Genomic DNA, 27,691 nt, shown 5'->3' with positions numbered 1-27,691 from the left:
GTGTTAAAATCATTGATATAAGCAAGGGATGCCATTCTGTCTCTGTGTCTCTTGGCCTATACTAGACATTGTTAACCATTTCCATTTTTCCCCACTTAATATAGAAACAAGTTCAGAACCCTTTTTAAGATAGTACTGCACGGGGCTTCCCTGGTGGCGCACTGGTTGAGAGTCCACCTGCCGATGCAGGGGACACGGGTTCGTGCCCCAGTCTGGGAGGATCCCACATGCCGCGGAGCGGTTGGGCCCGTGAGCCATGGCCGCTGAGCCTGCGCGTCCGGAGCCTGTGCTCCGCAGCGGAAGAGGCCACAACAGTGAGAGGCCCGCGTACCGCAAAAAAAAAAAAAAAAAGATAGTACTGCAGGAAGCCATTACCTTTGAGTTTACCTACTGGGTAAACTGTTTGCCATCTCTAACAAGACAAGTTTTAAAGAAAATCAAGAACTCTTACTCAAATATCTTTTCTGCCCCTGTAGTCATAAAGTCTTCATCTATGAATCCTCTGCCCTTATTTTTCTCTCCAGACCATGTCTCCCACCATAATTGAAATGATTTATAGTAAAATAACAATGAGATGCTATTTAGTGTATGGATAGATCACGCTGCCGTTTGGAAAACAAGATGAGTCAAGCCATCACGTCAGTATGTGGGAAGCAAGTAAACCACTGCAGTGGCCACCAACACTGTTCATCAGTTTCCAGTTCTCCCTTTCTTCCAGTTACCCACTCTGCTAGAAGTAAAGGTCTGGCCATGTGATTAGCTTTGGCCAGTGAAACGTAAACAGAAGTATTTTAAAAACTGATGGGCAATTCTTCATCTTCTGATTTCCCTCTTGCCATGACTGTTAATTTTACAATAACGATGCCTCATTAGCTCAGGTCCCAGAGTGAGAAAACAGGAGGCAGAGCCCCATCAACCCAAAGTGGACATGCAGTGTGAGTAGGAAATAAAATTTTATTATTAAAACCACTGAGACTTATGCCAGCATGATTTCACCTCTCATGACTAATACTACTCTATGACAGTGCGTAATTCAAGGGAAGAATCCATGGAGCAGCCTCACCAGACCAGGTAACAATATTGAAGAGACTTGATAGCATGAGATTTGATGAGGAAACAAAAAGTCTCATCTCATTCTAAAATGCTGTCCATTATAAAACCCAACATTGATTTAGTAATAGCTTTTGTGGTGAAAAGATATCCACATGGAATGTACAGAAAACTCTTTTTAAAAAAAAATAATAGCATGAATTTAGCCATTAAAGTAAAAGGCCACTTTTTATTATCTCAGTGAAAATCCAAGTACAAGGCTTTTTGAATTGTCTCAAAAGTCTTCAAATTACTTGGCCTTCAGCATTGACACATAGTTTCAAGGTAACATGACCTTTTTTGTAACCTCTGTGTGTGTGTGTGTGTGTGTGTGAGAGAGAGAGAGAGAGAGAGATCTTGATGTGCTTAGCTTAGCACTTTTAGGGCCCAAAAGAATTTTAAAGAACATTGAAGAATACTGGGCATTCATATGCATTTTCTGTTTAATTGTTGTATCATTTTTGATTGAAGTGAGTTACATATTAAACAACTATCTGGAAAGTCACTGGCTTTTGACATATAGATGTTTATCACCATCACAGTACATGAATTGTTTGCATTAATATCTAATAGCTTTGACAATTCTTTGATCTATTCTGAGATATGTAGTCATTTCTACTGCCTTTATTTTTTCTGTCTGAGGTGGGGAGGGAATTTGTTTCCTTGAATCTCAATGACAAATCAAAATTCAGCTTTATTTACTTGTATGCATCTTAGCTTTGTTCCTATAAAGCACTTGATTATTTCTTTACAAGAGGATGAGGATGATATACCATTCCTCCATTTTTTGTTGTATTTATATTTATCACCTTTTTTCTTACTCATTTATATGCACAAAAACTATTTTTTATTTTAGTGCTGCATCATAGTGCAACTTTTATAAAGGCATTTTAAATGCCAATAAGGTATCCAAATATAAGCTATAATTCATCTCTACATATGATGCTACTAGTGAAAATATCTGAGGTTAAAATCAGATAAACAGTTATCTCCTGAGCATTACTAGATTTGCACACACAAAAGCTGTGACAGCTGTGTCCCAATTTGCTCTACTTGCTAACAGCTGGACAGTCACTTTCAATAGTAATCATAGGGTATTTCTCCATTTTGAAATATTAATATGTGAAAAAAATGTTCTGGAATTCAGTGAAATCTGGTAATGAAAAATGACTGAATCTATAAATAGCACTAAAGCCATATAGGTTAATAAACATTTAAGTACAATTATAGATATACATAATTTGTTTATATGTATATATGAGATATAACGAATATACATGTTAAATAATATGTTAATTTATATTTTAATATAAATTTGTATGTATGTGTGTGCGTGTATATATATATTATATTTTATATATATATATATATATATATATATATATATATATACCACAAATAATAAACCATGTGATTCTTATATTAACTCCCAGTTAGTTTTCTCTTAGGAATTGATAAGCCCTTTAGTCAGATGTAATTAACAAAATGTTTTGTCTTTGCCACACGAATCAAGTTTTTAAACATTAGGGTATTTCAGGGTCAGCTTCTGTTGCACACTGTTCAATTCCATGTCAGCTTTGTTGGACTGATTACATCTTCCGGAAACTTACCCGGTAAAATAATTTCAGAGAATTCTCACTCTTTGAGAATAATCAAAGTTCATACTTTAAGTAGCTTTCCTTGACAGTGTTTCTAAGAATGTTGGTTTTCCTATATTAAGTGTTTTCTAGAAAAAATACTAAATCTCCTGCTTTCTGGGAATGACTTTTCTTTCTGTTTTGCCTGTTACCTTCCTATATCTCTGAGCTATGTTGGCAGTGGGAAAAGCAGATATTTTTGTCATTAGGGTTGTCTTGTTTTCTGGGTGTGTTAAATTGGCATGATTGAAAAGATCTCGCTCTTCAGCAGCCTAATCTATAATACTCTCTGTCATGCTGTTCAACATTGCCCTTCCCTATCTGCCACAGTTCCAAATGTTTCATTTTTTTCCCATCCTTTATATGTAAACAACATCACAACACAAAGAGACTATAGTAGAAGAGAATTATCAGAGAATTAATTAATTTGAATTATCTTAATGTGATAAAATACAGCATAGTTATTTTAGGGCAATCTTTATTTTCACTGATTTTAATTTTCTAAAACCTTAGACCAAAAATTATTTCCACTTTAATGTAATTTTATAATCACTTCTATAATCTACCTATAAAACACAAGTGGTCTTGAAGGAAAGAGTATAATTGCTCGCTGTTGTACAATAACAAGACAAATCCTCGTTCCTTAAAAGATCTAGTGAGGTGAGGAATAATAAATATCAATGTAGTACTTTGGGCATTACTACATTCCTGGTGACTGTTACTGGAAAATGTTCAAAAGGACTTTACGATACTCTTTTTTGATGGACTTAGCTTTTTAAAGAAGAATAATTTTGAGCTCAGGGATTTATCAATTGATTACTCTCCAAAAATATCATCTCCAAATTGTTACTCTGAGGAAGTTTGTTTATAAAACATTAACACTTTGGTTTGTGCAAAGGGGAATTATAATTAAAAATAAAAAGGTATGTAACTGGCAGACAACCAACTCCCTCCTTCTCAAACCTTTATAAACAGAAAGGTTTTGTATTACTACTGAGTTCTTAGAAAAATCTCTGCTAGAGAATTCTAAGTAAATGTCTGACGTTTAATCAGCTTTGCTCTTGAGTGGCTTAAAAGCAGAGTGAGCACAGGGAATGGTTGTTTTTAGAGAGCTGTTATAGGCTTTTGGAAGATTGGTTCTTGCCAGACCATGGGCCAGGTGTTAACCAAAAATTCCTTAATGAAAACTGGCCCGCTGGCAGTCCCAGGAGAAATTTAGTTCATTGATTGCAAGCTTCAGTCCTCAGGAAACACTGAGGAAAAAAATGTTGAAAATGCTTTCATGCTGATTTTTAAACTTATTGTTAACAAAGTCTAATTTTCACCTTTAGCAGTTCACAGGGTGAGACTCCAGCCCTGTGCTTTTTAAGTTAGGAGATAATTTATGCAAAATTATCTAATTAAATTCAGTTTAAACCTAATTGTGTATTTTAGGGTCTGTTCTACAAATTGACTTATTCATTTTAAAATTAGGGACTCCTGCCCTACTCTCCTTTATGTTCTCCATCTCTCCCTTGTTTCTTTTTCCCTCTTCAACAGTACACTGCGTGATGTCTCATCAATGAAGGTACTATTTTGCGTTCTAGGACACTTTTGTATAAGATGTCATTAGTTGAGGGAGAGTGCAAAGCTTATTAGAGGTAGTTTAGTAATAATAATAGTGCATTAGGCAGTCACAGGCCTCTTGATTAGTCTTGCTGAGCTTGCTATTCTAAATTAGACGGTTGCATAGGATGAGAACCTGGGGGATCTAGTCAGTCACCTGATTTCATATATTGCTGGATAGATCTGAGAGTAGATCCCAGCTATAGCAACAAACTCTCCTGCTTTAGTCCAGCATTGTTCTTCTCTTCTTTCTTGGTCACAGCTTTTTAAAGGGTGGTGTGGATTGACTCTGGTGAGCCTGGTAGTATAGGATTTGATGGAAATAGTGCAGAAAAAGAGGCAGTTATTTTATAATTGATGTCTGAGCCAGATGGCAAGCAGGATCATTTCAATGGAACTCTTTCCAAAATAGTCCTTTAATGTTCATGCTAGATGTGTTCCCACAAACGTCAGGCACACCAGCTACATCAAAATTAAATTTCTTAAAAATAAAATATTTGGGTATTTTTCAACTTTATTTCTGATAAAGCTGCCTTTTATTTGTTATCTTACTTCAAAATGCCTTTCAGTGTTTAAGAACTCTGCATATGCATTATTTGCAGTAACGATTCATCTGCGTATGTATTTAACAGATCTATTTTGAAAGTCTCTATATGCCCAGACTGGTGAGGCTCTGGGGTTACGTTGGTAAACAAGACATAGTCCTTTCCCTCAAGACATGTAATATTCTGCATATAATTTTTTTTACTTTCCTATGAAACTTTCAAAGAGATTATAAAGCATCTTTTAGTATCTTTTTTTTAATCCTTATACCTAACCAGCCTCAGAGAGAAGCCTCTACTTAAATTTTAAAAAAAGCAAAACATAGAATACGTTGTGTCTACATTAAAGGATTTATTTACATTCCTCCACAATGTGTTCACAAATTGATAGGCTAAGTGGCCAGTTACATGCCAGGGGCACTTTTCTAGTTGATAAGAAAGTTTTTCATATATATGTTTGAACAACTTGTTGAAATATCCATTTGTGGGACTTCCCTGGTGGCGCAGTGGTTAAGAATCTGCCTGCCAATCCAGGGGACATGGGTTTGAGCCCTGGCCCGGGAAGATCCCACATGCCACGGAGCAATTAAGCCCTTGTACCGCAACTACTGAGCCTGTGCTCTAGAGCCCGTGAGCCATAACTACTGAGCCCGCGTGCCACAACTACTGAAGCCCGCATGCCTAGAGCCAGTGCTCCGCAACAAGAGAAGCCACCGCAGTGAGAAACTCGTGCACCACAACGAAGAGAGCCCCTGTTCGCTGCAACTAGAGAAAGCCCGCACGCAGCAACGAAGACCCAATGCAGCCAAAAAATACATAAATTTAAACAAAATTTTTAAAAAAGAAATATCCATTTGTACTCTTATTTTAGATGACAGCAATGACAGCATACAACTATATATACTACCATTGTTAGATGGGAAAAGTGTCTGTTTAGCCCGCTGAAGATTTTGGATTTCAGGTTCCCTTGTCTCATTATTGCCTCACTCATGTCTGTTAGTCACAGTCAAACCACTGGCAGTTCTGTCTTCTTGAAAGAAAATTGTTGAGTTGTCATGTCATTTAGACCTGAAAAAAATCTTAAGTGTCACGTTAGCCCAGCCCCCTAAACTATTAGCTTAGGAAATAGAAGCCAGAAAGATGACATGTTGTGTCTGATGCTGCTCTTTGTTGTAGTGGGGAAAGTCACCAGAACTAGAACATGATGGAGCTGAATTCAAGACTCCACTCTTCCATATACCACCCTTCCATTCTTTTGACTTACAGCAAATCACTTTAACTTCTGTGTGTTGGTTTCATTACCTGTTAAAGTAATATACAAAAATTAAATTTACAAGAAAAAAGCAGAATGAAAGCAATGATAATTACTGCAATGATATTTACTTTTTGTCAACTTATATTTACGATAGACTTACAAAATTGGATGCTTGTAAACTATATTGCACCCCACAAAAATTAAGTGGTCATATTGTGGTTGTTTAGCAGCAGAAGTGGTACTATTTGGTTTATATAACACTCAACCTACATTCTGGGCAAACATTGTTCCTATGATGTATGGTATAATCATGAAACAGCCATTTTACAAATGAAATGTTATAATAAATCCCTTTGCAAGTTAGGCATTTCCTGACACAATGACCATTCTTTGCTTTTGGCTTTTAGCTGCGGTACGTTGGGTTTGTGACTATCAGTCATGCTGCTGGCTCCTGGATGTCTTATGGAGACAGTGGGACAAATGAGTATTTCTGTACTGTTCCACTGAATTTGTGTGAGGTGGCACAGTCTGCAGAGATATCATTATTTGTTCCTATAGAATCATTGATGAAATATTTTAACCCTTACTTCTAATAACTCAGCATTTAGCCTTTGGATCTTATGTTGTCATAGATAATATTATGATCTGAGAAGAAGAAATAAAAGTACTACCATTATTTGTGATTTCGTTTCTCCTTGCACATAATTTGTGACAATGATTACCAAATGCATCTATTAGGGCCAGGAATGACTATTTCATGAAATGGGGGAAGTTAGATAAGTGGTCAAAGACACTAAGGTACGTAGCTCTTACCCTAGGTCACTGTGTATCAAAAATGATGCCCCAGAGAAGGTTTCAAGGTCAAAGACAGGAAAGTGGATCCAAGATAGATCATCAGTCAGGGAGGTAAGAAGAAAAATCAGATGTGAGGTATGGAGTCAAAGCAAGGCAGTGAAGGAGCCAGGGAAATCAAGAATAAGAAGCAGAAGAGTAGAAGGTGTGAGGTGGTCAGTGGTTCTCATACTTTTGGGAGCATCAGAATCACCTGGAGGGCTTATTAAAACAGTAGTGCTGGGCTCCACCTCCAGCATTTCTGCTTCAGTAGGTCTGGGATGGGGCCTGATAATTTACATTTCTAACAAGCTCCCAGGTGATGAAGCTGATCCGGGGACCATACTTTGAGAACAACAGTTGTTCTAGATGAATCGCAGAGTAAGTAATAGTGCCTGCAGTGACTCCATGAGCTCCCGGGATACTTGGTTGGGCAAGCTGAGTTTGCTGAAATGTTTAGGGACAGAATAGACAAAACATTTTGGCTTTTTTCCTTTCATTTTAATTCGCTTTTTAAAAAACATCCAATGCATAACTCAAAGTTATGAGGATGTGAACCTCCTTCTGTATTAAAATATAAAATAAGAACTTATATTCTTGCCATTTAAACATAAATCAAAATTATTCCCTCTCTATGAAAAATGACATACTTCATATTTTTATAGTTTAACAACTAGTACAGTGTTCTGGTTAAGAGTGTGTGTGCTGAAGATAGACTGTCTAGGGTCAGATATTGATTTCACCACCTGCTTTGTGCCCTGAGGTCATAAGTTTCTTAAACTCTCTGAGCCTCCTTTGTGAAGTGGGGATATTACTAATTGCATAGAGTTGTTGTGAAGATTAAATGAAATAATTTAAACAACTTATTGGAATGCCTGGCACACAGTTATTGCTCCATAAATGTCAGTTACTATTGGAACACCAAAGTAAATGCCTTCATTCAGGAATGTGACTTTGTATATAACACTTGGTAACTATCTCAGGTTTAACCTGATAGGTTGCTCTCTGTATCTATAATTCATTACAACTCTTCTGCTAAGAATAGTCCTGAATTTGGCATGAAGTTATAAATTATATATAAACAATGTGATTCAGAAGTCAAAGTGGATTACAGATAGCAAAGAATCTCAAATTGCCTCTAGCAAATTTCAGACTAAGAAGGAACAATACCTTCTCTTACACAGAAGTTAAGAGCATTAGCTCTGGGACCAGAGCACCGTGACATGACTGCAGAGCCAGTGCTCTGATCTCCTAGTCGAGATGCAGGGAGTGGGGACATCAGCTCCTCCAGCCACCTTTGCTCTTCCTAAGACTGTCTCCCACACAAAGGCTAGCTGGGCAAGCACAACACATTAAACACTGAATTAGCCAAAAAAAAAAAAAAAAAGTTGAAATTCTCATACATACCAGAACATTTGTAAAAGGGAGAGAAGCCTTTGCATTTCACATTCTGATTCCTTGTTCACTCTCCTCTTATTTTGGAAGCTTTAACAACTACCCTCCGCAACCCAACCTTTCAGTGGTTTCCACCAGCAATTTAGGCCTCCCCGACTAACCTCCTTGAATTATAGGCTTCGGAGTAAACTCTCTGCAGGAGGACGTAAATAGACTGTGGCTGGAGTTCTGCTTACAGAGGGGCCTAAAAAGCCAAAATCTCAAGTGCAAAGAACTCTGGACATTGGGAGATAGGAAAAATGGGTCCACTGTGTGGTGCAATTCTGAAGCAAACTACCTGGAGTTAGGTCAGATTTCATAGCTTAACAGCCTAGTCCCTACAAGACTGTAATTCAGTCACCCGCTGAAAATTGTGAGGTACCCAGGTTACCCATACTCTTTACCAACTGGCTATAAATTCAGGGTTGCCTATAAGCCCCTCGAGTTTGATAATTTGCTAGGACAACTTATAGAACTCAAGAAAGCACTATAGTTACAATTACAGTCTTACTATAAAGGATACAAATCAGGACCAGCCAAATAAGGACACTTGTAGAGTGAGGACATGTCTCCCTCCTAGCACATCAGTGTGTTTCAGGGACCAGGAAGCTTACCCAAGACTCAGTGACAAGAGTTTTTATAAGGGTTTCATTCTGTCGACCTGATTGATTGAATTGGTGGCAACAGGCTAGGGCTCCAAGGCCTCTTACCTCCAGGGAGGTTAGGAAGTCAGGCTGTTATCAGAGCTCAAAGCCACATGATTGGTCTTTCTATTATAGCCAGTCCCCATTCCTGAAACTATTTAAGGGCCCACAGAGAATCACCTCATTAGCATAAAATCAGGTATGGCCCCAGGGGCCTACCATGAATAACAAAGACACTTGCATCACTTGGGAAATTTTAAGGGTTTAGAAGTTCCCTTTTAGGAACCCAGGACAAAGATCAGACAAGTTCTTTATTATACAGCATATGGAAAATAGAATTAGAATTGGAGCTACTTTAAGTCACCAAAAACGAGGGCCAAAAAATTATGATTTTTATGATGGAGAAACAGCTGGAAAATGTCATTTGATTATAAAATAAGTGGTCATTAAACATCATTAGATTCTTTTAATTTGTTTTTCACCCAGTTGTTCATTCATTCAACAATATTTATTATCTCCTGGGCTAATCATTGAAGATATACTGTTACATTGTCAATGAAAAAAAAATATTTGTACAGTTGACCCTTGAACAAAGTGAGGTTTAGGGGTGCCAATACCCCACACAGTCAAAAATCCACATACAACTTTTGACTTTCCCAAAACTTAACTACTAATAGTTTACTGTTGACCAGAAGACTTACTGTTAAATAAACAGTTAACACATATTTTGTATGTCATATGTATTATATACTGTATTCTACAATAAAGTGAACTAGAAAAAAGAAAATGTTGTTAAGAAAATCATAAGGAAGAGAAAATACATTTACAGTACATACATGTATTTATTGAAAAAAATCCACGGACCCAGACAGTTCAAACCCGTGTTGCTCAAGGATCAGCTGTATTACATGGAAAAGAGGAAGGATGAACTATTTGAAATTATTTGCTCAATTTTAATTCCAATTGTAATGAGCCTGAGTTCTGAGATAATCATTAATTTTGCTTGTCAAAAAAGATGTTAAGGGCTTCCCTGGTGGCGCAGTGATTGAGAGTCCGCCTGCCGATGCAGGGAACGCGGGTTCGTGCCCCGGTCCGGGAAGATCCCACATGCCGCGGAGTGGCTGGGCCCGTGAGCCATGGCCGCTGAGCCTGCGCGTCCGGAGCCTGTGCTCCGCAACGGGAGAGGCCACAGCAGTGAGAGGCCTGCGTACCGCAAAAAAAAAAAAAAAAAAATGATGTTAAGAGAGCTCCCAAAGTACAAAATATTAGGCATCAAGTCTAGATTTATGAAGAATTTGGGGAGGTAGGGGATAACAGAAAAAATATGGATGTTGTTTGTTTAACCACAAGGCTGCCATTTGGCCTTATGTTTTTAAACAAAATCAAGAAGTGCTTTGAAATGTGATGTGTTTTAAACTGTTCTTTTTTTGCTTTCCTGTAATTGGAGCAACATACTAATTTCTACAAGTTGTGACTACTAACAGAGAGCAATCACCTCACAGACTTGTACCGAAGAGATGAAACCATCCAGGTGACAGGACACGGCCATGTGCAGAGTCCCCGCTTCCCAAACAGCTACCCCAGGAACCTGCTTCTGACCTGGCGGCTCCATTCCCAGGAGAAAACAAGGATACAGCTAGCCTTTGACAATCAGTTTGGATTAGAGGAAGCGGAAAATGATATCTGTAGGTAAGTGGGAAATAAAATCCATTTTAGGGTAAAATTTCAAAGTAGAAAAAAAAGACAGATTTAAAACATCACATCAGACTTCTCTTTTGGGCACTCCAGACCTATCCAAGATACTCGGCTTCTTTTTCAAAAAGCCTTTATGTCAGTCCTAATGGACAAAATAAATTGGAGCTCAGACTGCCTCTGCAGAAAGCCTGGTAACCTGGCATGACTCACAGAAACTCACTCCTGCAATTGTCAGAGCCAGGCTGTGTGACTCCCAGAGAAGGGGGGAATCTGGGGGCCCCCTATCTTGGCCAGGCCTAGAACAACCCACTTTGTGAGCAGGTAGATGCATCCAATATCCTGGCTCACCTGCGCCATGTCACAGGGCTCTGGTGCAAGCCTGCCAGGGCTTAAGGAGTGTATTCCCCTGCTGGGCTCCAGGAACTGACCCAGCACTGGGAGATGATGATGGCAAGGACCCTGTCAGGTCCTTACCCGAAATCATAATTTTAAGGCCTCAGATATGTGTAACAAGGAAGAGAAGGCCACCTCCCAGGATCAGTGTGCTCCTCAGAGGTCTGTTTCTTCCTGTAGTTTCTGGGTCAGCAGAAGATGAAAGCTGCCCCTGATAATCTTCTCCCTTCTTAACATGTTTATCAGAGAAAGCCCTGGCTGTTGTTCTCTGAATTGTCAGCTCACAGCATCTTATTCACTTAATTAGCATGTGTAAGATGCAGAGGATTTTCTTTTTCCTTTCTGTACTTTACTGCACGAACTTGTTCTGCATTGCCAATGAACTACTACTAAACTGCTAAATTCTTTCAGCAGGTTTATTTTACTTTGAATAATAAAAATCAGGTACTTCAAATTTGGCTGTCCTTTATTGCATGTCTATTATGCTGACAGCTCTTATTATGTTGCTGTTTTTTCAAGAATAACAGCAGTGACTGTTATTTTCTAGGACCATAGAGGGTAATGTATGCCAGAAAGCAGAGATGAATACATGCAGGAAGAGCCAGTTAATATTTACAAAGAGAATAGCTTGAGGAGACCTTGTGTCTTTTCAGCCTTGAAAGGGAGAACTCATTTTCTGTGCTCAAAAAAAAAAAAAAGAAAGACCTTGGAAACAAATGAAAAGCTACTATTATGAGGATATATGTATACTTATAGCTGATTCACTTTGTTGTACAGCGGAAACTAACACAACATTGTAAAGCAATTATACTCCAATAAAGATATTTTTTTAAAAAAAAGATTATTAAAGGTGATGTCATTGAAAAGACACTGGCCTCCATTGCAGAGCAGGATTTTGATCTGGTAGTGATTGAGCACTTTTGGCGTCCTGACCTTAAAACTAGGAGGGGAAGTTAGGATGGTTTCTCTTCCAGACCCTTCATCAAATCAAGTTGCTCCTAAAAATTTATGGAGGGAGGTAGAGGAGTAAGAGGTAAAGGGGAGAGGAAGCAGGGAAAAAGGCAGATCAGAGACCTGCCTCAGGTGCAGGTCCAACCAAAATGGTGCTCTTTTGACTTCAGACCCAGAGTAAAAATTGTGCTGATGTTGTGTTTTTTAAAAAACAAAAGTGACCTCTTGCATTATTAACCAAGTTTCAAGTATATTCTTGCTTTGTGCAATAAATATGATTCACATATATTGTATATAAAATGAAATGCAATTGATTTCCTCCCATTTGTTCCAAACCTCCTTGATGTTTACACTGTAATATCTTATTGCTGGAATAGCGATTCTTTCTTAGTGCTTTTCACTTTTCAACACCATATATTAAGTAGTTAATTTACATAGCACCCAAGAGATATTCAGCTGGTAAAATTACATAAACCTTCTTATTTTGCTCATTAGGAAACTGAGGCAAAGGACATAAAGGCCTCACAAATCACTGTCAATGAAATTTAGTAACCATTTTATTATGCTCGCCGCCTCCTTAGATCACCCTGCCTGATCGAATGAGAGCTCTGAGGTGCGTGGGTAAGACCAGTAAAGTTGTATTGGATTTTCTTCATATTCAGACATGTTGGTTCTCATGCTGATTCCTTTTGGCAATTGTGACAGGAAAATATAAAATGGATATGAGACTTCTGCCACTGTTCACCTTGAATGCTCACCCTGAGTGCTCGTTTGCATTGTTACTTTAGCATCTGAAGTCATTTGAGGAGAGGTAGATTGGAGGAGTGAGACACTGATGCCCAGAACTGAAAGGCACAGAGTTCAGCTCTCAAGCAGAATGTTTTAAGATCTTGGGTGTCTGAAAATAGAATAAATGATCCCTAGAAGATGTCAGCTTGGTCACTGAAGTTGTCCTATTATGTGATGAAAAAGTGAGACGCTGTGGAGGGATTCTGAGGATCAAACGACTCTGTGGAATATCTAAAATGCCTCTCCTTTCTTCTTCAATCCTGGGATTCTGTGTTTCCCTGACTGGTGCCAGTGGTGAACCCATGGTCTTACCCTCATTTGCACATAGCCCAGATATTTCCAATATTGGCTAGTGCACATCCCTCCTCAAAGTCATGTGTTTCCATTATGATAAATGTCATAGTTTATGATATGATCCTTCCAAAAGACAATTTCAAAAAAGAGAAAATAGTCTTTTATTTTACCATTTATTTTCTACAATAAGAGTGCTGATTTTATGTGCTGTATGGGTATAGATCATTTCCTTTCTTAAGGAAACACTGGATGTGGTAAATTAATTCAAAGTGGGAATTTGTTTAAAAACTTGATATAGTAAATATTTGGGTATATAATTAGAGCTACATCTCCTAAAATATGACAATAGATTATACTTGTTAGTTTTTCCAGGAAAACCTTATGAGACAGATGCTCAGAAAGTAGCCCATTTTGATTTTTGACGATTTAGGAAGAGTTATGGCTAAAAGTGTGTAAGGGTGTTTCCTCAGAATAGATTGTTGAAGTCTGAATTTGAGAAACCTAATCCAAAAACTAGTTTTCCTTCTAAAATATCTGTAGGTTATAATTTTCATTTCAGATGATAGGTCACGAGAAATCACATGTTAGTTTCAATTTCTCAGTGAAAGTATGAATTTCAAAGTCTTCTTTAATCAAAGTTTATGTCAAATTGGTACTAGGTATGATTTTGTGGAAGTTGAAGATATATCTGAAACCAGCACCGTTATTAGAGGACGATGGTGTGGACACAAAGAAATTCCTCCAAGGATAACATCAAGAACAAACCAGATTAAAATAACATTCAAGTCTGATGACTACTTTGTGGCTAAACCTGGATTCAAGATTTATTATTCTGTTGTGGTAAGTAGCTTAACCGCCCTATGATTAAAAGCAGACACTGGTTACATGAAGTATAGAGATCGTTTTCTGTGATTAAATTCAATGGTGTGAAAGTGAATGAACTGTGTTAATTGTCTATGGTATGCTTTGTCCCTGCCTTGTGGCCAAAATGTTAAAAGTCTTCTTTAGTGAGAAATGCCATTTTAGCTCTATTAAGTCAATGCTTGGGCCCATGTATTTTGAAAGAAAGCATAGTGAATAGAAAAAGTAGAATAGTTTATGGTAAAGCATATACCATATTGCCTTTGATTCAACTGGAGCAAAATAAATATACAGCCAAATAGAAGGTAAGTGAGAATTGAACCTCTTGGTTTGAAAAATCGTCTACGTAACTCTAATCACAGAAGAGTCCCAATGATTTTAGTTTAAATTATGACTCAAATTTGGGAAGGGCCTATGTTATCATCATAGAGCCTCAGGGTTAGCAAGTATCTTAAAAATTGAAAGGTATAATTCAGGACCCAAGGTTTGATTTTTGTTTACTACACCCATGCTTATTTGTGGTCTCACCTCTACTTAAACACCTCAGCAGCCATTTCCAACTTTATATGGTTCTAACTATTAGAAGATCTTCAACCTCATATTGCGGCATAATCTACCTTATAGTTAAGTCTAGTTGTTGGATCACACATGGTCATGGGTCTTCTTTACTCAGTCATTCATTAGTAGAACAATATAAAGTTCCTTCTTATTGACAAATATTCTGATAGGTGTAGTAGATACAAAGGCAAGCAAGAAGACAGTGTTCTTGAACCTCCTGGAGCTGATAGTCTGGTGGAAATGACAATTAGAAGCCATAACAACTGAGAATGATAATAAGACGGAAATACTGGGTGTTACAGATGAAGCTCAGGGGGATATTGGGATAATTTTGGCTATACATTATGTTTAGGATACATTAAATATCCCTGAATTCAGTTGTTCATAGCATATTGCCTTTTGCTCTCCTGGCAACATCTTTAACTCTCATTCAGTTTAGTGCTATCCCTTTTCAAAGTGTGGATGCCGAAACAGAACACAGTACTACAAATGGAGTCAATTTGGGGTTTTTTTTTCCTCTTATGAGTTAAATTTAGAGTAGGAAAAATCTTGGATTTTTTTAATCTAATGTGGTTTCTTTTCTCTCTCTCTCTTTTTTTTTTTTTTTGCGTTATGATGAGTGGTTAAACAAAGTGAATTCTACATCAGAATACTGTAAATGAAAAAATAGCATGTGGTGATACTGGTTCCAGTTTTAATTTGAAAATAATCCATCAAGCATGATATACATTATTGCACACTCACGCAGTGCTGCTCAGCATTAAAGTGGAAGTGTGAACCTTTGGTTTCTACATTTCTTTGCTTCTAATGTGTTCAGTGATGCATCTGTTCTCAATTGTTCATGGACAAAGCAGGCTCAGCATGTTGGAATGGTGATGTGTCAGAATGGCTTAGTGAAGGATCTTTTTTCCCCTTAACATATCAAGGCCTGTTAGTGCTCATGTGTATACTTTTTGTGAAGCTTTGGTTATGACTAAGTTAAATGGTCCATAAGTCAGTTAGAAACATCTTAACTCTAATACCATATCTTTAAGGCAAAATAACTCCTTTTTGTAGAAAAAGGGAGTGCAGGTGTGGATTTAGGGAAGAATGAATATTTTTGTTTGAGGTGCTTTGGGTTACAGTGCAGGCTCATCACTCATTTCCTAGCCAATGTTAAGTGGAATATTGGACAGCCTTTGTAGTATGGATGTAAACTGTTCCGCATGACTCCACTCACTTACTTATTCACCTCCACCAGTACATTCAATTGTGTTTTTAGAAATGATGATAGTCAAAACTTTTTTGTTATACAGCCTCTTGGTCTGCATTCATTGCAAATAGCTCCAGGCTCTCTTTCCGCTCCTAATTGGCTTCTGGCACTAAATATGATCAATTAGGGCCAAAGTGCTTTGGTGGCTGAATTCCAAGAGGTAGAGTGAGCTTAACCTTCAGGTGTATATAAACTCTAGATCTGTGTGGCTTTTTGATAAACTCTTGCATTTGATTCTTGTTCAACAGGGATCATTTATGCCTTGACCAATGTTTTGGAAAGGTCATTTTATTCATGTTTAAATTTTTCTTGGAGAAACTTTAAAGCAGAGTTTATGAACTCAAATGCTACAGAGCCCAGACTTAAAATTCATAGTGAGCCAGATATAAAATTAGAGAGAGACAGTGGGATTAAAAATGGCAAATCCCGATGTATGTAAGTCAAATCATTATGCTGTACACCTTATACAGGGCCATATGTCAATTTTATCTCATAAAACTGGAAAAAATGGCAAGCCTTCTTTAAGTGTATTTAAATAATGATTTTTTAAATGTTGTACAGGCCCACAAAGCCTGTAGAGTTTGGAGGCAGCTGTTTTGCAATCCCTCCTTTAAGGAATGGCAGGTGCTGGGGAAATTTGAGCAATAGTTTCCGAGCAATCACAGTGCTCTTAGAAAATGGCAAGTAGCTCTTTGGATAGGTAAAGACCACCCCCCTTCTCATCTCTATCTTTCTATCTCTCAGCCTTCCATCAAACATTTCTCTTCTTCCTACCTTAGTGATTCTCCAGTTGTACAGGGGCCTCCCCTGAGGCTGTAAGGTATAGGTGCCCAGGACCATAAGAGCCCATTACACTGGAATCACATCTACATGGTTCATGCTTATGACATTTTTGGAATACCAAGTCTAGTGTACATTTTTAGTCAATTTTTCACTCCAGCAAAGTGTGGGAGACTGACTAATGGTTAACATCCTGATCACTTATTTTTGGCTAGCAATTATTCTTATATTACAATTTTGTTTGGTGTGCTTGGAATTCAATTGTCTACCTTTTTTTACAGCATCTATCACAGTCTTTCCTAGGGCAAGGCAGCACAGCCATAGGGGACCAGAGCTTTGCTGTAAAGCACACTTTGGATCAAAGGAAATTTCCCCAGTTACTAATGGTGTGATATAGAATGGGTCTCTTACCTTTTGGTTTTACATCCTTAAATGGGGATAATAATTGGAGTTGGTGTGAGATTTTAAATTAATAGCAAATACTTATCATAGCACCTAGGACATAGTGGAAGTGCTCAATAAATAATGGTGATAAGGATCCTACCTTTACCATCACAAATTGTGTGTGTGTGCGTGTATATATATATATTCCCTCTAGATAAATGGTAATGAACTATTTGAGGGTAGGACAAACATCCTGTGTGTATTCCACACAGTGCCTTATACGTGGCTAGACAGTGTGTTGAATTGACTCTTCCTGAGAAAATATGATTCAATTTCATATTTCAATTTTTTGCTCTCCTACTCAGCTTTCTTTCCTAATTTCACTCAGCTGAGGAGGATAGATACCATCAGAGGGCATAATGAAGCAGAATGGATAATGTTATCAAATTGTTATCAAGATGTGTTTGTCTAAATAAATTAAGCTCTTCCATCTCAAATCTAGTTTATTGGGGAATGAATGGATGGATTGGATTGTTAGGAAACTTTTTTGGAAGACCATTAGGTAGTTTATTGGAAAGGTGTCCAATTACAAGGCTCCCAATGGATGTGGTGCAAAGAAGTCAGCAAGCATGGGTATATGAATTTCAGCTCTGCTGCTCACTGGCTAAAGGCTCAGTTTTCTCATCTGTAAGATGGTGATAATACTGCCTGACACACAATTAACTAGTTATAGGATTAAATTAGATAATTTTGTAAGCCACCCTACCTGGAACTTAGTAAATTACTCAAATAACTGCTGCTCTTGTTATCATTATCACTGGCATAATAATTAATATATCATCCGGTGATAAATGAACTTGGTAGTCCTGTACAAACAGCCCAGCTGTCAGTGTGTGTGTGCATACACATATACACACACGTCTGACCATAATTCACCTCCTTCATCCAAGGTAGAAGCATTTTATTGTATATTGTGACAAATATTTAAAAAGCCTTTTATTTGTGTGTGTGTTTAATGGAGAGTACGTTTTTAATTCAAAAATTATTTATAAATGTTTATTGAAATATATTGATAAATGATTTACAGTATTGTGTTAAAATAAAAAGTTAAATTATTTGAAAGCTATTCCCAAACTTTTTTGTTTTATTAACAAACTCTAGTTTATTTCATAAACTGCATTTACTAATACCTATTCTAAACAGTTTCTAAAATAAAAAAGCAATTTTATCACCAGTTTTTTAACTGTGTATCTCTGCAGTTTGAATTAACTTCAAGTGGCACAGTTAAGATTGCCATTGAGATTAAAACTCCACATGAATCATGGCTTTGCATTATAAATAATATTTTTTAGACAGAGGAAGAAAGGGAAGAGGATGGAAAAGAAGATAAGGATGCAAAGAAAAAGGAGGAATAAAACCAGTGAGTTAATAAATAAGATTCTCAGTTATAACAACTTTCACCGATTCTAATTTTGCTCACCTAAAACTTAACAGTTGGTGAAACAAAAACAAAATAATGGTGGACAATTCATTATTATTCCCCTAAACTAATTCTCAAACAAAGCTAGAGAGTAAAGGACCTCATTCACTTTCTCTACAAAATGTGGAAATTCCATCTTTATTTGCATAGTCAGATAAAAATTGTTGAAGGTTTTGAATATCCATGGGTATTCTGACCACTTCAGCCAGGACTGTATATAGAGCCAAGGATAGTCAAGGTGAGGGTGGTAATCACATAGCAGATTCTGTTTACCTCAGCTTCTACATTTTGGTATATCCTTCTGGAGGTTTGGTGATATGAGAGCTGCGGTATTATTTATTAAATGCCTACTGTGTGCTAGACCAAGCTCAGTCTAGGGTCCTGGAGATACAGCTATGAGGAGGATAGGCAGATCTCTGTCCTCATGATCTCATATGGTAGCAGAAGGAAGCAAACAATAAACATTTAAGTAAATAGGGAAGTAAGAACATACATACAAACATAAATTTTTTGAAGTTCAATAAAAGAAAGAAGATAAAAGAGAACAGTGTGACAGAGAGTGACTGGAAAAGGATCCACTCCAATCAGAGAGTCAAGGAAGATCTGTAGGTGTAAAATTTGAATTGATACCCAAAAAAGGAGCAGGAAACACCATGGGAAGCTATGGGAGAAGCGCTTTAAGGAAAAGAACAGCAAATGCTAAGCCCTGAAACAGAAAAGAGAAGACATCTTTGACAGTAATTCTTCTTTTGGTGTCTTGGGATTCAGGCTACTGGAAGGAGGCAAACATAAGAGAGGGGAGTAGAAGAGTAGCTCATTGCTCTCTCAGCTAAGCATGAGAAAGAAGTTTTCTTATCCTCATCTCAGCCCATCTATTTTGGATGCTTCTTAAATCTTTCAGTACTTAGACCAGGTAAGGTAGCTAAAACCAGAGGGTGAGCTAGGGGCAGATACTAAGAAAGTATCAACAAGATAACAAACAAAGTGTGGGGCAGAAAGAAAACAAGGGGCATGGTCCAGGTCAGACAGGAGGATAGCATATGCATACTCCAAAAGCCCTAAGTAAATGTCATAGCAGTAGAGTGCCAAGTTGGCAAGCCCAAGAGCTTCAATGGATATTGGTTGAAGGATTCATTCTTAAGGCCAGAGTCTCATTATTGCAGCATTTTATAGGCAAGGCTAGATAAGTGTTCTTATTTAAAACTTTACAAATGTTCTAAAATTTCACCAATTACAGAGATCATTTTGATGAACTAGGAGTCTCACTGGGAAGGTTAAGTGAATCAGTTATTTTAATCAGATTACCTTCCTAAAACCTGAAAACATAATGAGAACTTTGATAAGAGTTCTTGAGAGAGTAAAGAGCAAAATGTAATATAGTCCTAGAGCAAAGAATAATTTGACAAAGAATATGGCTAGGGGCCTTCCCTGGTGGCGCAGTGGTTGAGAGTCCGCCTGCCGATGCAGGGGACACGGGTTCGTGGCCTGGTCCGGGAAGATCCCACATGCCGCGGAGCGGCTGGGCCCGTGAGCCGTGGCCGCTGAGCCTGCGTGTCCGGAGCCTGTGCTCCGCAAGGGGAGAGGCCACAGCGGTGAGAGGCCCGCGTACCACAAAAAAAAAAAAAAATGAAAGAATATGTCTAGGTCCAGAAGCAAATGATAGGGGTTGAGGAGAATAAAGCGGAAGTGGGCTCTCACAGGTGGGGGTGGGGCGTGGAAAAGGAGGAGGTAGGTAAAAATAGGATTAAGGGAGCAGGAGGCAATAAGAAAGTGAGGTGGAATGAAATCCCATGATAATATGTTCCCCTGTGGAATTCAGGGCATTTTTGCTAGTTATGTATTCGTTTTAATGCATTATTCAACAGACTTTTTACTGGACACCTATTATGTTTCATGCACTTTGATAAATACTGGATATAGAGTAGTGAACAAAACGAGACAAGGTTTCTGCCCTCATAGAACTTACAATTTGGTAGGCACAGTCCTGATGATGATGATGATAAATATATTATAAAATAATAATAGTCATAAATAATAGCATCTAACCCTTTGGGTTATTGTGAGGATTAAATATATGGGGCAATGTATGTGAAGTGTTTAATTCAGCACACAGCATATTGTAAATAATCAATCTGCTGCTATTAAACCATGTATTTTGCCTGAAGACTGGTTGTAAGAAAAATATAGAATCTTAGAGGTCCAGTGCCTAGGTCAACCCCCTTATTTTATAAGTGAGGTAGCAGACTCAGGTTGGGTAACTTTACCAGTGAAACAGTGAACACAGGTTGTGAGTTTATCTGTGGTCACAGAGCCTACACATGTGTTATCCAATGAGATACGAAAGATGGGGACCCTCTCCAAAGAAAAATAAATATATCTAAAGTTTTGCATAAAATACCAGGGAAACCCCCTGAATCTCATCTGTGATATCCCTTAGATGCAGTTAAGAACCCCACACATATTGCCTCTGCATGTTCTCTGACTTTGGGAATGTTTTCTTCCATGTTGGCTAATCCTTTCCAACGTAAGCAATGTTTGAAATAGTACTTTACTACTGTAGTTAATTTTCCTCATAAAACCCATGTGCTAACCACATGAGCAGATGACTCCCCAGGTGCTGAGTAAACACATTTCCAACTTTGAGAGGGATGCTGTTTAATGGCACTTGGACAGTCCAGTATCCTGTTTATCTAGTATTACATTATATGGACTTGCCACAAGTAAACTTTTATCCTTGAAAACCAGAAAGACGCAGTGATATTAAATAACTGGGCCTCTTTATACACATACCACTTGCTCTCTATAACTGTGCTTTTTGATGTACTAATATTTTGGTAGATGAAGAAAGTGAGAAACATGAAGAAGGAAAAAGCTATTCGACTATATTAGAAAGTGGCTTGCGTATTAAAGATATGCCTAAAACAGAGCAGTATTTCTTTCTTAAAAAGCTATGGAGAAGTGAACCTCAGTAAAAAATATCTCTGCCTAATGTTCACTTATAAATTCAACAGATACTTCTGAGAACTTACTTTGGATAATAAAAAGAAAATGATATTCCTGTGACAGAGAAAGGCACACAATTATAAAGCACTGTGAATTACAGTGATGAAATGTGCATGGAATATTCTGAGCACACAAGGAGGAGGAACACATAAGGGATGCTGTGTTCCTCACAAAGATGGGGCCTGCTTGTGTAAGGAAAGATAAAAAAGTATTTTTTTCCTCTACCCTCCTAGGTTCTGTCTCGAACTCTGCAGATTAGACTGGCAAAAAACAGGTTAAGGAGAGAAAAGCACACAGATCATTAACACATGCATATCATACACATGGGAGCACTCAGTGATGAGTAACTCAGAGTGGTGGTTGGAACTTGGGCTTATACAACATTTTAACCAAAGGACAACACATTTTTAGAGAAGTGACAAGACAAAGGAAAAGGACTTTTAAGTTTCTAGGGCAGCCAATTGTGGGAAGGTAAATATATGGGAGAATAAATGGAAGCGAAGGACTAGTGAGTAAAGTTTGTTATGTGGATTCCTCTGGTGCCTCTCTAGGCTGATAAGGGTTCAGAGTTGTCTCTGGTGAGGGGATGGGGGACAACCTTTGCAAATTTATGTGCTTCTAGGCATGTAGCGGGAGGACAGAGAACTTTTCCTGAGCCTGCTTCTTTTCAATTGCCTCCCCCTCAAAATAATTCTTATGCGAAAGTGGCATATTTTGGGGTGGCATATTCCACTACCATTCACTGGACTGGGTCATGGAGGGAATAGCACCCCGAGAAGGGAGTGTTGCCTAAACAAAGGCACAAAGTCAGAAAAGCAAGGCATTTCGGAATATTCTGATGAATTAATCCAAAGCGTTGCAGGTTGAGGGTGCTAACCACTTACTATCCTTTCTTTATTCTTGCCAGTAGGAAAGAGATACAAGAAGCCAAAAGATGATCAAAGTAGCAACTTTATTAATGTTGGTCCCTGAAATGCCAAATCAGGACTTTCTTGTAAAACTAGAGTAGAGAATTTGGCTGCGACCCAAAGCCAAAGTATGGTTGTCCCAGTACTGTGATGCAAATTCAGAACAAAGGATTCTTTTCAAGGGGTCTAGGGGATACACTTACATGCCCCTTGCACTGCATAGAAGGTCACAAATAGTCACAAACAGGCAGGAGAGCTGTTGAGGACAGGATGGCCAACTCCAGTCTCAGCTGTGCTTAGCCGATGGACCCAGGGAGTGGGGAAGAGCTGAGACTCTTCCCAATGGTTGGTGTCAGAAGCAGGCAACCCAAGAGAGACATGGGGAAAGGGGATGGGAATGAGGAATGGAGAGAAGATGGAAGAAGTGATAAAGGGGAGAAATTCATGAAGGGAAAAAAATGTCTGTTGATATCTCCATATCTGAGGGCTGAGGCAGGAATATGGAAAAAAAAAGTTTCTCCTCCAGAAGAGCAAACAAAGATCTTTGTGCCCCTGAAGAATCCAAGACCACAGTGATTTTTATGCTTTTTTCAGTCAGTCATCTTTGGTTACAGTCCTTGGGGAGTCAATACTACCCACCTCTGGTCCTAAGGAGAGCTAGGTGACCCACTCCATCTACATAAGGATCAGCCATTCTGACTGGGAAATTGAAGATCGCTGGAACTTTGGGAAAACTCTAGTCTTCTCTCCCAGGTGAACGAAGGAATGAGAAATCAATCATACAGACAGGACTCATCTAGCCTTGAAAATAACTGTCTCTAATGTTCCCTTTATCAGTGGGAGCGTGACAAATTAAGGCTGACCCCCATTCAACATTGCTTCTTTCACCTGTGAGAAAATTGAGCTACATAGTCAAAGTGACTCTTCCCTTATTTCGAAATTGAAAATAAGAGCCAGACAGGAAAAAAAAATTAAAAAGAGAGATTGAAAAGGCATGAAAAAAGAGAGATATATGAATAAATAATCAGGTTGCTTCTTGGCTGGGCCTTGCTAACCACTTCCTGATTGGTCTCCTATCTCCTGTCTCCCTACTTTTGGTCTCTCCTGCACATGGTTGCCAGCTGAAGTAGAGCTGTAATCAAATCATTTTCCAGCTGAAAACTTGTGACTGATTTTCAGTTTCCTGTGGAGTAATGTGTAGATGCCTCACTCGGGTACTGAGAGCCTTCAATGTTCTGATCCCGCTAATATTCTAGCTTCAGTTCTCCCATCTCCCTCCACAGATTGTTCAGTCCAGGCCAACAGCATTATGCCCTGACGGCCCAACTACTTCATGATTTTCCCCCTCTTATCTCTGACAGTTAACTTTTGGATGTATATTTCCTCAAGAATCCAAGCCCTCCTCCCTCTGTCAAAGACATACTCATGTCAAATATACCACTTGTTCTTAGCTCCTCAAGCACAAATGCTCTTTCCCTTTGTCAGGCACCCACATTGCTATTATTGACATTATTTTTTTCAAAGAAAAAGTAATGTATACATATACCAGACATTTTTGAAAATACATAGAAAAGTAAAAAATAAAACCACCCATAGCTCCCATCATTCAAGTACAACCACTATGAATATTTTGGACCATTCTTTCCAGCCATTTTTTAACCCATGGAAACCTATTTATAGGTCTCACTGTCTCCATTAGAGTGAAAGCTCCATGAGGGTCGGGAGTGCCTTATTCCTACTGGTCTATCACAGGGCTGTGTACTAAGTAGGTCTTAACATGTTTAACTGAGCTGAACCAACAAGTATGTATTCATTGAGTACCTGTAATGCATCTGACAGTTTGGAGTAAAAGCAATATATAAAAGCAATCCCCAGTGATGTATAAAGAGACCATTGACTATGTTTTTCTAGACTTAGGATCAGCAAGACTTTCTCCCTCTCACTCTAATGTTACAGTCATATCAACATACCAGTGGCCCTCAGTTGCTTTGGTCACTGGGCATTGGAAGGGGTGGGGGTGAGAGTGGAGGAGTGGGGGCCATTGTCGGGGTCAAATGTCAGGAAAACTGTGGAATGGAACCAGGCATCCTGTTTGTAAACTCTGCCTCCACTACATTTTAATCTCAAGGAGCACATAATTGTGTCAGTAACAGCCTGACTTCAGCAGTTCTTACATCAGACTGTGTAATAGTGACATCATAGCAAACATGGTTCAGATCCTCTATTGATGCAGCTGCTGAGCTGCCCTTCCTCATGAAGAATGTCGGCAGCCTTGAAAGACTCAAGTCTTCTTATTAATTGTACAAAGGTGTTTGAGGTCCTGATGTCTGTCACTCCAAGGGTCTTTGCTGAGGCCCCAGGAGCTGTCCAGGTTTTTAAGATACTCCAGAGCTATTTGTTTGTTTGTTTTGAGGTTTTCTGTACAGGATAAAGGGTATATGAGTCAGAAACACTCAAATTCAAATCACTGTATTGTCTATGAGACTTAGGACATATCAGTTAAACTGACCAAGCTGGTCTTTCTCCATTTGTAAAATGGGAAGGATCCACCTGCATCATAAAGTTGCTTGAGGATCACCTTTAAAATATATGGGTTTGATAAATATACTATACACAACAGATGGAACTATTATTATTACTGTTACCATCTAAATGTCTTTGGAGAATTAGAATCAACTTAGGTATATCCAAGGTCCTTTAAGAGATTTTGTGTCTTAGTTCATCTGGGCTGCCATAACGGAATACTGTAGCCTGGGTGGCTTATAAACAACCGAAATTTATTTTTCACAGTTTTGGAGGCTGGGAAGTCTAAGTTCATGGCACCAGCAGACCCATTGTCTGGTGAGGGCCTGCTTTCTGGTTCAGAGACAGCCCTCTTTTTGTGATAACCTCACATTACAAAAGGGGCCAGGGAACTCTCTGGGGCCTCTTTTATGAGAACACTAATCCCATTCATGAGATCTCCACCTTCATGACCTAATCACTTCCCAAGGGCCCACTTCCTAAAACTATCACATTGAGGATTAAGTTGCAACATACCAATTTTGGGGAGACACAACAGTGGGTCTCTAGCATGTTGGAACCAGATGAACACTGGGGAGATCTATGGACTTGGAGTAAGGTCAGGCCTAGGAACAGTTATGCAGTATGATTCTGATTCCCAGCTAAACCCACAGATTTAGGCAGATTTGGGAGAAGAGCAAGGCAAAACCTCTTAATACCTCTATTCTGCTATGCTACATTAGATGTATACTCTCTTCATCCCTTTTGAACTATTCATGAAAATATCTTGAGCTATACATTTAATATGAAGATTCTAATTTTACCAGTATATTTGTATTTTAAAAGTTCCTTGATGTCACTCCTATAGAAAGACATTCATTCCTCATCTACAAAATACTGTGCAAATAGCCCCTTTGGCTCAAAGGCAAGCCAGGTCTCTGAAGTATATAGCTGTTCAAGCTATGAATACTCAATGTCATCTTTTTTTTTTTTCTGAAGTGCTAAAACCAGCTATTTTTACAAGGAGAAAAAGGCACTACCCCCCCCAGTATTTTAATCTCTGCAATAAATATCTCTATAACAGATAACAAAGAAATATGCATTTGAAATAGAAACATTTCTTTTAGGCATGGAGGATAACCTAGATAGGGAAGGTTTTTTTTAATCATTAAAGAATAGAAATATGAATACAAAATCTTAACCAAGAAATCAGTCCTAAAGAAAAATCAGTTATAAAGGCAGAGCTCTAAATTAAAATTTCAGACCACTACCTCATTTTGATTTAATGGTACAATTAGTTAGAATACACAACTATCAATAATCTATTTTCTTCTGCGCCTTTTGTAAGAGCTTCCCTTGGATAACAAAAACATATGCTATTTATCAATATGAAAATAAAATGATGTTTCTAAGTCCCGTTGTGGACAGAATGGCAAAGCAGATCTAAGTTTTTGTGTCTCCAGTTTCCTTTTGGAATCTTCTAAAACCCTAATCCACCCCACCTCACCCCACCTCTGCCCAAATGTTTTTTTCTCACAAATCAAAATGGCCAGCAGATCTCTCATGAAGACCAAGCTGTAAATTAATTCTCTAATTAATTCAGTGTCTCATTCATTCTACATGTATTTTTGTGGATCTCCATCTCTATGTCAATTTCCAATTCCTGGGGATACAAATAAGATGGGAAACCTGCCCTCAAGACAGTAAAGTTAAGCAGACCTGCTATGATCAGCGATAACAGAAACACAAACTGAGAGGTTGTGGGAGGGGATAAGAGAGAAAGTAATTGTGTCTGAGGGAAAGAGAAGATGGTCAGGAAATGAGTCACAGAGAAAGCAGTAGCTGACCCAAGGAAAAGGTAGGGAATCATTCAATCCAAGCAGAGGGAACAAAAAAGCTGACTGATGACAGCTTTAAAGTCTTACTCATTCCAAGTTATTTGCATGTAAAAGTAATAAATCCTAAAGGTAAAAGGAAGAAAAGTGGCCAAAAGCATTTCAGGCTTAAACCATAGAGTATAATTCAGACAGCACGAAGCATCACAGTTCCAAGAAAATGATTCTTAATCAAGTATTTGCAGTAGAACTATCTAAAGCTTTTTTTTTTTTTTTAACTATAGGTGCCCAGAATTTACCCCAGACTTAATGAATCAAGGGCCTGCAAAACTATTTTTAAAAGCTCCTCAACTGATTCTAATATGCTGCCCTGATAAAAACTATTTCCTTTGATAAGAATTCTTAATTTATAAGCAGAGCCCCAGAATTTACACTGTTCTTTAAGAATACCATCCTCAGCTTCGCGTCTGCTACTCGTTTTACCATGACAAGCCTTAATTATATTGTGTCTGTTGCTTACTCCCATCACTTAGTAGGGTGGCAGTTACTCAGTAAATGTTCCTGAGTGAATTAATGTTCTGTAAGCTTCCAGAAGTCATCGTGAACATTTCTAAAACACGTGCTATGTACCAAGCACATAGTAGGATTAAATGAGATGAGATATGGAAAAGCCCTTTGTAAAATGTAAACACACCACATAGCTTCCAGATATTGTAACAAACTACTGACTGTGCTTCTTAATTTCATTAAAACGCTCGATAGGCTGAATTCACACTTTTATATCAATGTAAATATATTTAAGCCCCATGAAAAGAGACCTCTTAATTCATTAGTTTTCTTAATTGCACACTACCTTCACATCAAACAGCAAGCTGGTTCATATCTTCCATTAGTCCGTTGTCTGTGTGGAAGCTTTAGAAGAGGCGGGCGCAGTGGCCACTTTCAAAGACAGCGTTCGTGTTGTGATCC

At 38.3% G+C, this 27,691-nt stretch overlaps 1 protein-coding gene across 2 annotated transcripts in view; it reads left to right on the top strand.

Moving 5' to 3' along the window:
- Window positions 1-27,691, top strand: part of PDGFD (platelet derived growth factor D) — a 235,895-nt gene that overhangs the window by 149,830 nt on the left and 58,374 nt on the right. The window contains exons 2-3 of one of the 2 annotated variants that reach the window (XM_022560524.3): window positions 10,540-10,726; window positions 13,819-13,999. In XM_022560524.3, the coding sequence (XP_022416232.1) occupies window positions 10,540-10,726; window positions 13,819-13,999 (368 nt within the window). Of the gene's footprint in view, window positions 1-10,521; window positions 10,727-13,818; window positions 14,000-27,691 lie in introns of both variants that reach the window. The other variant, XM_022560522.3, reaches the window with a different exon arrangement.

This window comes from Delphinapterus leucas, chromosome 7 (genome assembly GCF_059928025.1).
Source record: "Delphinapterus leucas isolate spDelLeu-1000000601 "Yukka" chromosome 7, BTC_Dleu_Yukka2, whole genome shotgun sequence".
Lineage (NCBI taxonomy): Eukaryota > Metazoa > Chordata > Mammalia > Artiodactyla > Monodontidae > Delphinapterus > Delphinapterus leucas.
This window is presented reverse-complemented; position numbering and strand designations above follow the sequence as displayed.